The 15,278-nt window shown below is 25.5% G+C and overlaps 5 protein-coding genes across 5 annotated transcripts; 1 reads left to right on the forward strand and 4 right to left on the reverse strand.

The window, feature by feature from the left end:
* Window positions 1-5,795: 5,795 nt before the first annotated feature.
* OCT59_016689 (uncharacterized protein) lies at window positions 5,796-6,274 on the reverse strand (the record flags this gene model as incomplete). The annotated part of the gene is made up of 3 exons (XM_066145850.1): window positions 5,796-5,996; window positions 6,070-6,147; window positions 6,269-6,274. 3 exons carry the CDS (start codon window positions 6,272-6,274, stop codon window positions 5,796-5,798), a joined length of 285 nt encoding a protein of 94 aa, XP_066003589.1.
* A 1,157-nt stretch (window positions 6,275-7,431) lies between these two features.
* OCT59_016690 (uncharacterized protein) lies at window positions 7,432-8,693 on the forward strand. Its single transcript, XM_025315155.2, has 5 exons — window positions 7,432-7,698; window positions 7,773-7,831; window positions 7,952-8,070; window positions 8,145-8,280; window positions 8,367-8,693. The coding sequence occupies exons 1-5, from the start codon at window positions 7,587-7,589 to the stop codon at window positions 8,532-8,534; spliced, it is 594 nt and encodes a 197-aa protein (XP_025183509.1). The 5' UTR covers window positions 7,432-7,586; the 3' UTR covers window positions 8,535-8,693.
* On the reverse strand, window positions 8,515-9,907 carry OCT59_016691 (Transcription initiation factor IIA small chain (TFIIA 13.5 kDa subunit)). The gene is made up of 4 exons (XM_025315156.2): window positions 9,797-9,907; window positions 9,455-9,542; window positions 9,150-9,209; window positions 8,515-9,071 (listed from the first exon to the last, which is right to left on the reverse strand). Exons 1-4 carry the CDS (start codon window positions 9,829-9,831, stop codon window positions 8,913-8,915), a joined length of 342 nt encoding a protein of 113 aa, XP_025183510.1. The 5' UTR covers window positions 9,832-9,907; the 3' UTR covers window positions 8,515-8,912.
* Window positions 9,908-10,215: 308 nt separating this feature from the next.
* On the reverse strand, window positions 10,216-11,856 carry OCT59_016692 (uncharacterized protein; the record flags this gene model as incomplete). The annotated part of the gene is made up of 5 exons (XM_025334209.2): window positions 10,216-10,413; window positions 10,996-11,187; window positions 11,261-11,434; window positions 11,509-11,697; window positions 11,791-11,856. 5 exons carry the CDS (start codon window positions 11,854-11,856, stop codon window positions 10,216-10,218), a joined length of 819 nt encoding a protein of 272 aa, XP_025183511.1.
* A 199-nt stretch (window positions 11,857-12,055) lies between these two features.
* Window positions 12,056-12,946, reverse strand: OCT59_016693 (uncharacterized protein; the record flags this gene model as incomplete). Its single annotated transcript, XM_025315157.2, has 5 exons — window positions 12,056-12,201; window positions 12,282-12,357; window positions 12,428-12,561; window positions 12,637-12,754; window positions 12,878-12,946. 5 exons carry the CDS (start codon window positions 12,944-12,946, stop codon window positions 12,056-12,058), a joined length of 543 nt encoding a protein of 180 aa, XP_025183512.1.
* Window positions 12,947-15,278: the final 2,332 nt, after the last annotated feature.

Genomic DNA, 15,278 nt, shown 5'->3' on the forward strand with positions numbered 1-15,278 from the left:
TTTCAATGAATAAGGAAAATTCCAAAGAAGGACTATTATAATATTTTGTACGAGTCTCCTGATTAAAGTATTAGTAATTAATAAAAAAGGAAATAAGAAAAAAAAAATTTATATATATTACATTTTATTTATTTACTTTTGATTAAATAATCATTAAGGGGGGGATAAAAAAAATATAGTAATAAAATAATGAATTTCAACTTATGGAAATAATGGAAAATAATGAGCCAAAAAAGAAGAAAAAAATAAAAAAAATTATATATATATACTGTATATATATATGTATGAGTACAAAATTTTAAACCAACGAAAAACTTCTAACCTAAATAAGATGTAAAAAAAAAAAAACGGTAAAAGTTTGTTGAAATTCACCTTATATAGGTTCAGTTTATAACTTTAAAAAAAAAAAGGGTTTTTTTATCGCGTTGTGCTAATACTAAAAAAAGAATTGGAATTACTAATACATAAATTGAGTGACAATACCGGTTACTTTCTTTGAGAAAAAAAAATTTTTTTAAAATATTATTAATGGTTGGTTTATATATCGGGTACTTAGGGAAAATAATTCTCCCATTAATTAAACCGGTCTATTGTTTACTATGACGGAAATCTTTTAAAACGCTAATTTATTTTACCGATAAATTTTTTATCGATTGGTCATCAGCTGATTATTGTACCAAAATTGACTATAATGCACTTTTAAGCGAGATTTGCATAAATATGGATAAATTAAATCATGATTAAAAGTAATACATCTTACATCATATATATGCCATGTCCGTATAAACAATTACGTAATAGTCGCTGTATTTAATTTTACGGGGTCGTTTAACTCGCAGGTTCATTATTCTCCGAAAAGGTTTGTTAATTCGTGTAACGGCCAAGAATTCGATAACTTTTTGAGTTACATTTAACTAAAATCTTATTGTATATAACCTAGTAAGAAGGATGTTCCGTAGGGCATGATACAGTAACTAAGGAAAGGTTGTAAAATAATTATTGGTACGTGACGTTCATCGGACAAGGCCCCGCCCAATAACGGATGAACCCGGTCGACCTCTATCCCGGCATACACTTTATCCGTAACCTTATGAAAAATTATAATATTACAAATTAATGTAGAAAATAAAATGCACCTTTCAAAGAAAAAAAGAATCTTTTTAGTACTAGTATTATAGAATTTGTAATGAAAATATTGATGTAATATTATTGGGATTTGGGAAGGTAGGAAATCCCTAGTGATGATAGCACATGGATGCTCCGAAGGAAACCCGAAAGACCATCATGCATCCGTATATAGTATGTTATTGTTAGGAATCTCCGATGTTACTCCTCGTGAAATAAATGGTTAGTTCCAACGTATCACCAGATTGTTCATCAGCAGGTGATTTTTTTTTTTATCTTTTTTATCTTTTATTCTATTAATTTAAAAAAAATAATAAAGTTAGAGAAATCAGATAAAGATGAAATGAAATATCAAAATTGGAAATTTTCTAAAAGTTTTTTTTTTTTATAATTTAATCACAATTGTGTCGCAAAAGTAATTTATTATTTATATTATATATTCATTAAATGTTACAATAATAATATGAATTATGGCTTAGATTAATACCTATTAATGACAAGTAAAATTATTGTACAGAAACCCATGAGATATTTTAAACAACGCTTATTGAAACGGAGATTTCCGGTTATCAAACCGGAAGGACCGGGAAATAAATAAACAAAAGATTCCTAGATTCCTGATCACAAACTCAAGATACGAATAGAAATTTTAGATATTAATAATTAATAGATAATATAAAGACAAGTATTTCCGTCAAATTTTATTCACGTTGGTTGATTAAACATTGTCTATCGTATAGATATTTCAGTTGATTAAACATGTACATCATAAACTTACGATTTAGAGATGAGGCTTATAATTTTCTGGCATTTTAATTTAGAGAATTTTAAATTTTATATATATATATTTTTTTTTTAAAAAAAAATACATTTATCGAGAGTGCATACTACAAAAAAAAATAGTGGTCTAAAGCTGCAAGTACGGTCACAATTTAATATTTCAAAGAATCGGTTGAATAATAGACAATATTAGTTATTGGAAAAAAAAAAATCTTGAAATTTAACTGCATCCAATTATTAAAATGACAATAAGCCGTATCAGTCTTGCAGTAACGGACAATTTCCCAATAACCGTTTTCTTCTCGACATTATTAATGATAAAAATGTGATTGTTGAGAAGGTATCGGGAATATTTAGTTTAATATAGTAAGTACATAATATTTAATATATTGATATAATTGATTTGTAATACGATATGATATCTCAACAACATATATTCCATCAGATATTTTACCAAAAATTAAAAAAGAAAGTGAAACAAAATTGTCCAGAACGAAAATCAAAGAAAGAAAAATGGACCAATCACTCATTTTCGGGGAAATGTCCTGTAAGTTCATTCAACAAAATATGCCATGTATAAATGTGTATATTTATATATGTCGGATAAGATCTATGTACTCTCCTCGATTTACATGACGAGGCATACGAGATTTTATTCGATTGATTTAATTGAACCTAATTTATTGATACCTTAGTACATTCACTTGTTCAAAGTTGCTTTTATTAAATATCTTAAAAATACTTGACGCATAAGAAGGGTAAACGAAGATTCGTTCTAGGACCAAGGACTTAGTTGATTGTAATTGAAGATTCTTAAGCTTTATTATCGAGTTAAACAATGTATAATGATATATTTTATTACTTACAAGATACATAATTCCACTAAATGGCTTTAAATCCGAACGAATTGATCGTGAATTATCGCAATTATCATAGGTATAAAAAACATTTAACATTTCATATCATCCTAAATAATTTGTATGAAAATAATAATAATAATAATAATAATAATAATAATATTTCTTCTTTTTTTTTAATAATTATTGAACTTTCATTTTTTTTTTATATATGTAATTCCAGCCCTGAAAAAATGTGTACAGTTAATAGAAAAATGTACTGTATTTGGCTGCCTCTGACCTTTTTATATATATTTAAGTATCCTAAAATAAATTATTAAAATATTCCATCTTTACTTAATTTCTTTTATTTATACGGATACGATACAATTATAAAAATCTAATTATCATGAATTGATAATACGAACGTCTCATAAAATAACATTATTATTGAATTAGATACATTTTATTATAGATAACTATCAAACGTCCTGTCAGAGTAATACAACTACTTGTGTAAATTCGCGAATTATACTTGATCATTGATTGGTTCAAATCAATCGAGAAAGTGTAGATGAATTAGTAGAAGGTTTAGTACAAAGTACGTAATTCCACTAAATATATAAACATCTTCAAAATGTACCGGAAGAAAAGTTGATTGGTCAATTTTGTGGATTATGTTGACATCCTCTTTGACATCCTCAATGTTTTTTCTCCTAAATACTAAAAAATTTGTTAAAGAAAAAAAAAGATTAAAATGCGAGTGAGATCTTGGGCTAGAATTGAACTAGCCAAGGCACAGGTGTGCTCCACCAGGATAAGATTAAAAAAAAAACTCATCTGTTTTCTTAATTTTTTAAACAGATCAAAAGAAAAAAAACACCTTTATGAGAAAGAAAAGTGTGCTAAAATTTTTATTTAATGGTAAAGAAGGTACATAGTTAGTTCCTCCTCCAGAACTAACAGACTTTACCAATAACAAAGTTAGGATGTTTCTCCCAGACTTCAATTGAGTAATCCGCTCCTCAAAATGCTTAGTCACTTTGCAAAATCAAAAAACACTCAATAACTCAGAGCAATTCTCTTATGTCAAAAGGAATTCCCTGACTCAATTGAGTTATCCGTTCCATAACTTGCTTAGGAGATTGCAAAATAAAAAAATGTCTAATTGGCAAATTCAGAGGGTTGCTAAGGTCATCTACAACATATGGGGATGTGGCCTAGAGAGTTCAAACCTAAAGTGGGCTATTTACGTGTAGCTGAATTTTGCAGGAATCTGCTGATTATTATTGAAAGAAAATTACCTAGCTTGGGAAATGAGAGGGAGTGCTTTGCAGTATGCTAGCGGTAACCATCAATTTTCTTGACGACAGAATTAATATTACTAACTATGACTCAGATGCTCAGATGTTTACGTGATTTTTATTTTACTCATTTATTGTTATTTTACTATCGATACTAGACAGTCTAATACTACCAATTCCAATTCTGATATCTCTAAGAGTACATAAGAACTGAATCAGATGCAACTTATACTAGTATCAATAAAAGTTTATTTTTAATCTTTGGCAGATATAAACTTGAATGAAAATGATATGGATTCTCATGGTCATGAAAGATATATTAAGATTATTTCTTACTGTATTTGTCTAATTAGTCGCAAGATTAATCGAAATGGGAGATTGAAAATTTATAAAATTACATATTATACCAACGATGAAAACCCATCTAGGATCATAAATAATATTGGTTATACCGGACCGTTTTATGCAATATAAAATTCCGTTACTAATTGTTATTATACCAGCTGCATAGTAATAATTAAATAATTAATATAAAATTAATAATTATTAAATCTGTATAAACTTATGTGAATAAATTACTTTGTTTTATTTAATGATTATAATCTTATAACGCTTTATAATGAAATTCGTCTTATTATCATTGAATAAAAAAAAATTTTTTTTTAACAGTATATGAACAAAAAAAGTTTGGATATTAAATCTAAATACAGATATAGAATCCGTTCATACATTTTTTAAAGTATCACAATTTAATAATTTGTCAAAGAAGTACATTATCTGCTATATTTTGATTCGAATATTTTTTTTTTTTTTAAGAATCATTAATTTGACGCGAATTTTTTTACAGTTTTGACGCTTACTTCTGGTAAGTTTCTAACGTCGTTTTTATTAAACAGCATTAACTACCTTTTTTTTGTAGATGCTTCTTATCTTGACTTTTGGAGCTTCGGGTAACATTGTCATATTTTTTTTGTTAATTAACGTTAACTCTCTCTTTAATTCTTTCGGCTTTTAATGGCTTTAGATTTTGGCATCAAGGTCCAAGTAAAAATTTATCTTCTTAAATTAGCCATCTTCTTTTTTCTTTTTTTGGTTGAGTTTTTCATATTCAATTTCATTTCTTCATTTCGTTTTGGGCTTCACCTTTTTATTTCATTTTTCGATTCATCTTTTATCGTTTTCCCATCACCTTTTCATTCCTTATTGTTTCTTTTCATTATCCTTTCGCCTTTCATTGTTCCTCTCATTCCTCATCGTTCTTTTCATTCCCTTTTCATTTTTCATCATTCTTTTATTCCATTTTTGTTCTTTACATTCTTTTCGTCCTCCACGTCCTCCATCAATTTTTCATCATCCTTTCGTTCTCTATCGTTCTTTACATTTCCTTTCATCCTCCATTGTTCTTTTCACTATCCTTTGGTTCTTTATCGTTCTTTTCATTCATTCTTTCATCCCCCATCGTTATTTTCATTCCTCTTTCATTTTCCATCGTTTCTTTATTTAAAATAAAAAATTATTTTGTAATTTTATTTAGTTAGTAAGTTATAAGTTATTTATTTAATTCTATTATTACTTATTTATATTCTTTTCATTATCGTTTCATCTCTCGTCCTCATCATCTTTTTTCCTCCATCTTTCTTTTATTGAAAATCTTTTTCCATAATGATTCTTTTTTTTTCAAGCAGGTAAAGGATTAGACGATTAGTTCTTCAATCAATCTTATACGAACTCAAACTAATATTTGCTTTTGTCAGAAAACAAAGGCTTCAAATTGGTCTTCTATTTCTTTAGTAAAAGATGGGTTAAGACTTATTTTTACATGGTTAATGGGTGATTGGCTAAGATTTTGACACGTCAGTGGCAATATAATTATAGGTTTCTTTATCTGTCGGCATCCTGGACCATTGAATGTAGCATATTTTCTTGCCGCATTAATAGTTGTAGGTGAAACCTAAATTAACATCATCGAATTTATTTAGAATATATCACAAAAATATACAAGAAATAATTCATATTATATTTACTCCAAGTCTATTTTGTAATTCCTGATAAGAAAATTGATGTGCAATAACGGACAAAATTCGTCGTATCCGATCTGGGCCCTTTAGATTTTGTGTTAAACTTTTCGCGAAAAAATTCCAGAATAATTATGACGAATTTTGAGGATATTATAAAGCCTAGATTAAAGAGATTCTTCAAAGCATTTTTATCATCTGTATCTACGCTCATTGAAGCCCAAAAAGAAAAGGAAATTCAATTCAAATCACATAAAGATCGTGTCCAAATTTTATGCTGTTTTTCATATGAATTGTAATAATTTCTAATGTAAGACGAAATAAATCAGTAATAAAATACAATTACCGGAGATACTTCACTATTAAAAGGTGTGCATTTCACGATCACTAAATTGATAATTTTTTGGATAAATCCATAAGGACTGTATTTATTTCAATAATATTTCCACTAGACTCCCATTGTTTAAATAAATTCCAATAAATAGTTCGTTTTTTGAGATGATATTCGTATAAACTATTCATTAGTTCTTCATTACTCCATTGAGATGGTTGACAGATCGCGTATATGCATGCTCAAATCCAAATAATTGTGTACCTTGGAATTTTCCCAAAATTCCAATTTTTTTTCCAAACTTCCACAGGTAAATACCTTCATAATGTGAATTTTAGCAATTATTATTCCATACTTCTACTAGCGGAATTCTATATCTTGTAATAATTCAATAAATATTAATTCCTTATCAAAACTCATAACCATTGAACCCGAAATTGAAAATTTGTCCATATAAAGAAGTAATTGTTATTAGTTGGATTATCTTCAGTTTCACTGAAATCAGAATCACATTGACAAGTATAACCAGGTTGGTTCAAATCAAATTTGTTCTTTCTAAAATACGTAATAATAAATTATTTTTCATTTATTTCTACTTGTGTTTTCATAATAATCCGAATAGGATACATCATTTCTATATCATTATTACTATTTATCGTTGGAATAAACCACCAATTTCGTGAAAATGTAAGCGGGGTTCAATTATTCCACAAGAAACTAACGTAATTGCTAGTTCGTGTCGTTTTGTCATAAGTACGATAATATTTACACAATTTTTAAACAATAACTTTTTATAACTATTATTTAATAATGTAAAGTTGTTAACTTATAACGAAACTAGCTTTAATAAATACAGAATAACTACGGGTTTTTTTTGAGATTTCACGAAGAATAACCCGAAAATCAAATACTATATGGTTTTTATGCACGTGCTACACATGATCGGCGAATTTTACGAATTAAAAAAATTGGTAACACCCAGATAATTTCTTTTTAAGCATATAAGACTTTTCAAAAAAAAAATTTCTCTTTTCTTTCTTATCGCAATTTATCGTAATTTAATATATCAGATACACACACACATTGTTTTTATTTATGTACAATATATATACATAATTTTTTTTTTTTTAGAATTTTATTTATTTATTTATTATTATTTATTCGTTTCTCCCTATTTTTTTTAAAAAAAAGAAAAATGACTTATTTTGATAACCTTCAAAGAAACTATACTGATGTACCTATTACGGAAGACGGTATTGAAACTATACCTTTTATTGAAGCAACCAATGGACTTGTAAAATTGTTTGGTATGAAAAAAAAAGATTTATTTCTTTCTTAGAATGTATAGAAATTTTATTCTAAACTTTTTTTTTTCTTTTAGACTTGCTTGGTTCGAAAGCATTTAATGTCGTTCAAAGTGATATGAATGGAAACATTGAGGTACGGTTTAATTTTAATCGGTTTAATAGTTTTAATCGGTTTAATGGTTTTTAATCTTAATAGTTTTAATAGGGTTAATGATTTTAATCTGTTCAATTTGATCATAATTCTTTTATATAGAAAATTAAGAACCGCTATGAAGCTGATCCAACAAAGAGCCCTACTCTTGAAAAGTTGGTGATTAACGAACAAGGTGAAAAGAAACGTACCGCTACTGAGGGTTTATTGTGGTTGAAAAGGTTAGTAATTTCTCTTTTTTTTTCGATCCTACCCATAAATTTCATATTATTTAATAAATTTCATATAATTATAGAGGATTGGAATTTACTTCAGTAGCATTAAGGCGTTCCATTAATGATGAAAATGAAGAACTTACGGTTTCTTTTACTGAGGCTTATGGTGTTACTTTGAGACCATTTCATTCCATGCTCGTCCGACCTATATTTGGAGTACGTTATATCATTTTTATTTTTTTTGCATACATCATATATATGCATATATTAAAAAATTTTCTTTTTTTTTTGGATCAATCAAGTTGGCAATGAAAGCTTGTCCTTATCGTAAAGATTTTTTTGAAAAATTGGGTGATGATCAAGAAAAAGTTAAACAACAATATGAAGAATGGTTATTAGCTTTTGAAAAGGTTGTTCAAAGATTAAATAACTTTTATACTGAAGGTGGTTATGATAAAGGTAAATTTTAATAATAGATAATAATATACATTTGTTGATTTTTTTAAAAAATTTTAATAAAATAAAGGAAGATGGAAATTATAATTTTGAAACTAAGCAAAATTAATTGGTTTTTATTAATAATGCAATCTATTATTTTAATAAAATTTGTAATAATTTGTTGAGATCAATTGGAATAATTATCTAATTTGTTAAGATCAATTGGAATAATTTTTGATATTTATCTAATTTGTTGAAGATCAATTGGAATAATATTTTTTTTTTTTAATAATTATCATCATTTTACAAATATATTATTAAAAGGATTTCCCACCAAATAATGAAAAAAAAAATTATCTAAGAAAAAAAAAGGCAGCGGAAAATAAATTGAAAACAAAATAGATTTCTTTTTAATTTTTGTTTTCAGCTTCACCAGGCTTCTTTGAATTACATGCTACAATCTTGATTTTGTCAACAGGTAACGATTCATGTTCCAATTTGAAATTAGGATTCTTAATAATGAATGTCCATACTTCATCGCAAAATCGATAAGTATGAAGATGTCCAGCCTGAAAATTTCAACAATTAAGTTAATGAAACAAATTTTGATCAATCAATTTAAATAATGAATTAGATTTTAAGCTTACTTTAAAAGTTGCCTTATGTTTGACTTTATTTTCAAGAGATTCCGCTATACTTTTATCAAACTTGAATTGAATTGAAATATAAATTTGATAAATTTGATTTTTGTAAGTAATAAATTAACAAAAACAAAAAGAGGATCATATCAAGATATATTATATATATAATTCACGGATTCACGGATCAAATCATAAATTCCATATATAATATATATATAATCTAATTACTTTATATAAAATGAATTGAAACGAAGAAAAAAAAAAAATCCTATTTCTTATATTGATTCATAATATTAATTTTTAAAACATACTTGTAAAAGAACCTTCATCGCTAGTTGTGGAGAAATTCGGGCATTTTTAATTAACTCGTCAAGAGAATCTGTCAAGGCCACACCAATACTTTTTATATAAATTACGTTTAAAACATAAAATAATTGTCAGTAAAGGAAAAAAACAAGATAATTAAAAATTAAATATATATATTTTACATATAAATTTTTAAAAAACTATTATTTAATGATTTTCATTAACGATTGAGAGAGATTTTTTTTTTAAAAAATAAAAAATACAATAAATACGAAAGAAAAACCTGTTTCTTTTAAAATAAACAGGTTTTAACCTTCTTCTACAACAAAGTTCTTTGTAATACCAACCTGCTTCTGCGATAAAGTTCATAGTAATGAGTCATTGTGATAAAATGTTTTATTGACAAAAAGAGGACTTCTATTAAAATTTTTACGAGTTGAAAAAAGAAGAGAGAAGTTTGCCTTTATAAAGGGGCTGATGATACAATTTTTGTGTTGATTCAACCAATGATTTTTATTGTAATAATAATGTAATATTTCCATTACATTCAAGCACGTGAATCCTATTAGTCAATCCCATTTTATAACTTATTTTGGTAAATTAAATATAATAACTTTATACTTGAAAATACTTAATACTTTTTCAGTATGTGATAAATTAGTCTTAATATACCTTAATACAAATTTATAATGGTGATGATGATCATTAAAATTTGCCATAAATCGTTAAATCAAAAAAATTATAAATAATCCCCAACTTTTTTTTTTCAATTTAATTTTTTTGCATATTTTAATATTTCATCAATTTCAAATTTATCGAAATTTTGAGAATTAATAATATTTTCATGATCTAATACATTATAAGTAATACCAACGCAATGTAAATCATCAAGATAAGATTCTTCAAATTTCCATTCAGGTTGTAATTCATTATTAATAAACAATTGTGTTTTTGATTTTATTATCTACAAAAAAAAAATATTATTTTAAAAGGGTATAAAAGATATAAAGATAAAGATATAAAGATAAAGATATAAAAGATATAAAAGATATAAAATGTATAAAAGGTATAAAAAGGTATAAAAGGTATAAAAAGGTATAAAAAGGTATAAAAGGTATAAAAAGGTATAAAAGGTATAAAAAGGTATAAAAGGTATAAAAAGGTATAAAAGGTATAAAAAGGTATAAAAGGTATAAAAAGGTATAAAAGGTATAAAAAGGTATAAAAGGTATAAAAAGGTATAAAAGATATAAAAGGTATAAAAGGTATAAAAAGGTATAAAAGGTATAAAAAGGTATAAAAAGGTATAAAAAGGTATAAAAGATATAAAAGATATAAAAGGTATAAAGGACATAAAAGGTATAAAAGGTAAAGGTATAAAAGGTATAAAAGGTATAAAAGACATAAAAGTTATAAAAGGTATAAAAGGTATGAAAAGTATAACAGGTATAAAAGGTATAAAAAGTATAAAAGGTATAAAAGGCTTAACAGGTATAAACGGTATAAAAGATATAATAGATATAATAGAGATATATAGTAAACAAACCTGCGGATTTTCTATTAAACTAGATTCTTCATTTGATAGATGAAATTCGATAGATCTCAAATCCAAAGATAATCCTAATCCAATAGCTTTTACATAACTTTCTTTTAAACACCAAAATTGATAAAATTGATGTAATTGTTGGAATTCTGTATAATTTTGATTTGTTATTGTTGACCATTCATAATCTGAAAACTATTAGAAAAAACAATTAATTAATTAAATATTATATATACACATATATATATATATATATATTATTTTATACCCGATCTTTGAGCGTTTCAAAAAAATATTCCAAAGTTTGATTTGAAGGTAATTCAACTTTCATTACATCAACACCAATCAAAGAATTTTCACTAGCAACTAATACAACCCAATCTCCGTGATGTGATATATTAAAATTTATTATAGGATCGGAATCTTTCATTTTAGGGGTCACCTTTATATAATATAATTATAAATTAACCAATTGCAACCTTATACCTTATAATATATATACATATATCATCTTACCAAAATGGGTTTGTTTCTTTCAGTTCTAGAAAATTGAATCGTATTCCAATCATATTTATATAATTTACAAAATAATAATCTCATTAAACATCTACCAATTAATGAAAGTTTTGCATCTTCAATAAAATAAGATCGATTTATTCGAGATTTTTCTTCCGGTTGAATAAAAGATAGAATTTGTTGATATTGCTTTAATAAAATTTTTGTGAAAATTTATGTACTTTTTGTTATATTTATTATATTACGTTAAATATCATATTCAGAAAAAAAAAATTTATTTACTTCATCAGATGGATTCCATTCACTAACATTGAATGCCCATCGAGCTGTTATTTTTGTTGATGACATTTTTTCTTTAATAAAATATTTAAGTATTAAAATTGTATCAATGTTTTTAGTTGGTCAAATGATGAAAGAAAAAAAGGTAAAATTGATATTTTTTTTTCAAATTAAAAAAAATTTATGTAGTACGATCGACTTGCATTTTATCAATTTTATCATCTATATCATCTATTTATATCATCTCTAAATTTATACCATAATATCATTAAGTATCATATTTAAGTACAGAATATAAAGGTGCATCTAATTTTTTATATCCATCAAATACTGTTAATTCAACCACGAAAATATATTCCAAAAGTTTACCACCAAGTTTATTAACAAGTTTACCAGCTGCAACCGCTGTACCTCCTACAATTGATAATTCATAATTTATTCACAATTGAATCAAAATCAAATGATAAAATTGTTCAAATTATTAATATCTTTACCTGTTGCCATAAGATCATCTATAACAATAACATTTTGATCTTGTTTAATTGCATCCTCTTGTATCTCAAAAATATCCTAATAATATTAAAAATTTACATAAATCTTATGTATAACAAGGTAATATAATTATAAATAAAATACGTACCGGTCCATACTCCTTTTGATATTCAACATCAATAACTTTTCCAGGTAATTTACCTTTTTTTCTTATAGGGACAAAAGCAGCATTTAATCTTAAAGCCAATATTGGTCCAAATAAAAATCCACGAGCTTCCAATCCTAAAAGGATCAAACCATAATTAGATTTGAAATTCTTTATCAATTAAAAGAAAAAGGATGATTATAATTTTATACCAACAACTACATCGATTTTTTCTTTTGTTGAAGTAACATGATCCACAATATTATTTATGATAAATTCAACTGCTTTAGGATTTTGAAAAATGGGTAAAATATCAAGGAAAGGAATACCCTATTCAAAGGGTCAAAATAATTAAAATAAAAAAAATATTATATATAATATATATATAATAATTAAAATTATATCTTTAATAATTTAATAATTAAAATTATATCTTTATATCTTTATATGTACCTTTATTGGAAAGTCTAGTACAGTTCTTGTAAGATTACGAATATCTTGAATGTCTTTAATATCGGACATTTTTATTAAAAACAAGGGTAAAGAGTATATTTGTTTGTTATATAAAGAAAATTTTTTTTTATTGATTGATTGATGGAATCTACGTAATACATGCTGTGCAATATGGCACTGATAACTGATAAGTGATAAGGTGTAAATCCATAATCTTCATAATCCTATAATCTTTGAACTCGTATGAATATGAATGTTCGTCGGTCTTTGATACTTATTTGGGCAATAGACATGAAATTTTTTATCGCGCATTGAATCACAATTTTCATTGGTGAAACTTTGTGGGAAAATTGTGAAAATTATTCAAATTGTAAAAATTATTCAAGTTGTGAAAATTATTCAAAAGTTGTGAAAATTATTCAAAAGTTGTGAAAATATTCAAAAGTTGTGAAAATATTCAAAAGTTGTGGAAATATTCAAAAGTTGTGAAAATTATTCAAATGAAAACATTTAAAAATTGTGAAAATTAATAAATTTCACAATTTTAATAATTTTCACAAAACATTTCCTAAATCATAACGGCAAAATCCCTAAAAGTTGCTTATTTCCGTGAGGTCATATTACGTACGATATAAGCCAGCTAAAAAAAGATAAAAAATACCACCATGACTAATCTCAATAAACGCGTTCTTTGTAAAGATCATCATAGGTTTCGATCTGCGCAGTGGCACTTACATAAATCGGTGTAAAGAAAAAAAAAAGAGGGGGGGACCGAGTGAGGGAAGGGGGGTGAAGGGGGAAATTGAATGAACTTTTGGTTTTAGAAATAAATCTATACTTTTATAAGAAATATTTATTATTGAATTTTCCATAATTATAAATGATTTACCCATTTAAGAAATCATATCAAATAAAAACAATCATAAATTTTTTGATTGTTTTATTTTATTAGTAATAAAGTAACAACGCTTTTTTTTTCTTTATTTCTTTTCGAAATAAAGATTCTTTTTACGTCAAATAAAAAAAGAGTAAAAAAACTATAACGACTAATCGGAATTATTATGAATGCATTAATGAATTTCCATTTTTAAATTAGATTAAAAAATTTCAAAGAAAATTCAACTTTTTTAGAAAATGATCAACAAATATAATTTCAGTCGTATATAAAAAAAAAAATCCATTATCATAACTTTAAAAAAAAATAATAATTTTTTACTATTTTCAATGTAAATTCTTTCATGTAGTGTAAAATTATAATACAGTAAGGATACATAATTAAAGGTAATTGGACATGAAAATTTATGATAAACATATTTTTCTTACACAAAAATATCACGATATTCTTTCAAAATAAAACAACAAATAAAAAATAAATAATAATATTTTTTTTTTTCACGCGGGATAGCTTTTTTTAATGCAGCATTATTATTTGTCCTTCTTTATAGTTTTAAAACTTTTTATTTACAATGAAAATTCGGTCTAGACTTTTTTTACATATCAGTTAAAAACCATTAAACTTTTTTTGCGTCATATGCGTCATATACCCATGTAAAATTTTGTGAATTTGAAGTTTAAAGAAGTTTCCTAACCAAATAAGTTTTCTAACCATTTAAACTTTAAATTAGAAGTTTCTTAACCAAATATTTAAGATTTAGAAAACAAACTCCCTTGTAATATTTTAGAATTCAAAGTAAAAGTAAATATCGTATGATTTCATAGTATCACGTGTTGCATTCCAGTTATATCCTTACGCGTGCGCAGTTACATGCATTCATTCATATGTCCAATAACTCCCGCTTAATCCGAATTACATTAAAATAGATCGTAAAAAGAACAAATAAATTTTAATTATCTAATAATTTATTTTATATTACCTTTTGGTTTTTACCTTTTGACCAGTTAACATTGGTTGACATTGATTGGGCATCCGGTTGGTATCAAAAAGAATAAAAAGGAATAAAGGATAGTTGATAGACACTTTCATATGAATTATTTTCTTCACATGAGAGAATAAAAGATCTGTGCAGTTAATCAACTTTTTCTAGAAGCAATTATTTAGAATAACGACCATTCAATAACATAATATTATTGAATACACAATATAAAGTTTTAAAATAATTAGTAAAAGATGAAACTTGATTGATTTTGTTTATATCAAAATTTGTCAATAAATTTAATATTAAGTTCTAGACCTTTATGTTTAATACTATTATTGGATATATTTAGAACGATAAATTTGATGACGCAAAATTTAATATATACTGTTTACATGATATTCACCTAACGGTAAGTCGATGCAGCTATGTTTGTACGGTTCTGGAACCCTGCGTTTTTTTTTTACATATATATTTTTTTTTATTGGATATTTTTGTAAGATCTTTTTACAATCTATTACTATATA

Source organism: Rhizophagus irregularis, chromosome 25 (assembly GCF_026210795.1).
Source record: "Rhizophagus irregularis chromosome 25, complete sequence".
Taxonomy (NCBI): Eukaryota; Fungi; Glomeromycota; class Glomeromycetes; order Glomerales; family Glomeraceae; genus Rhizophagus; species Rhizophagus irregularis.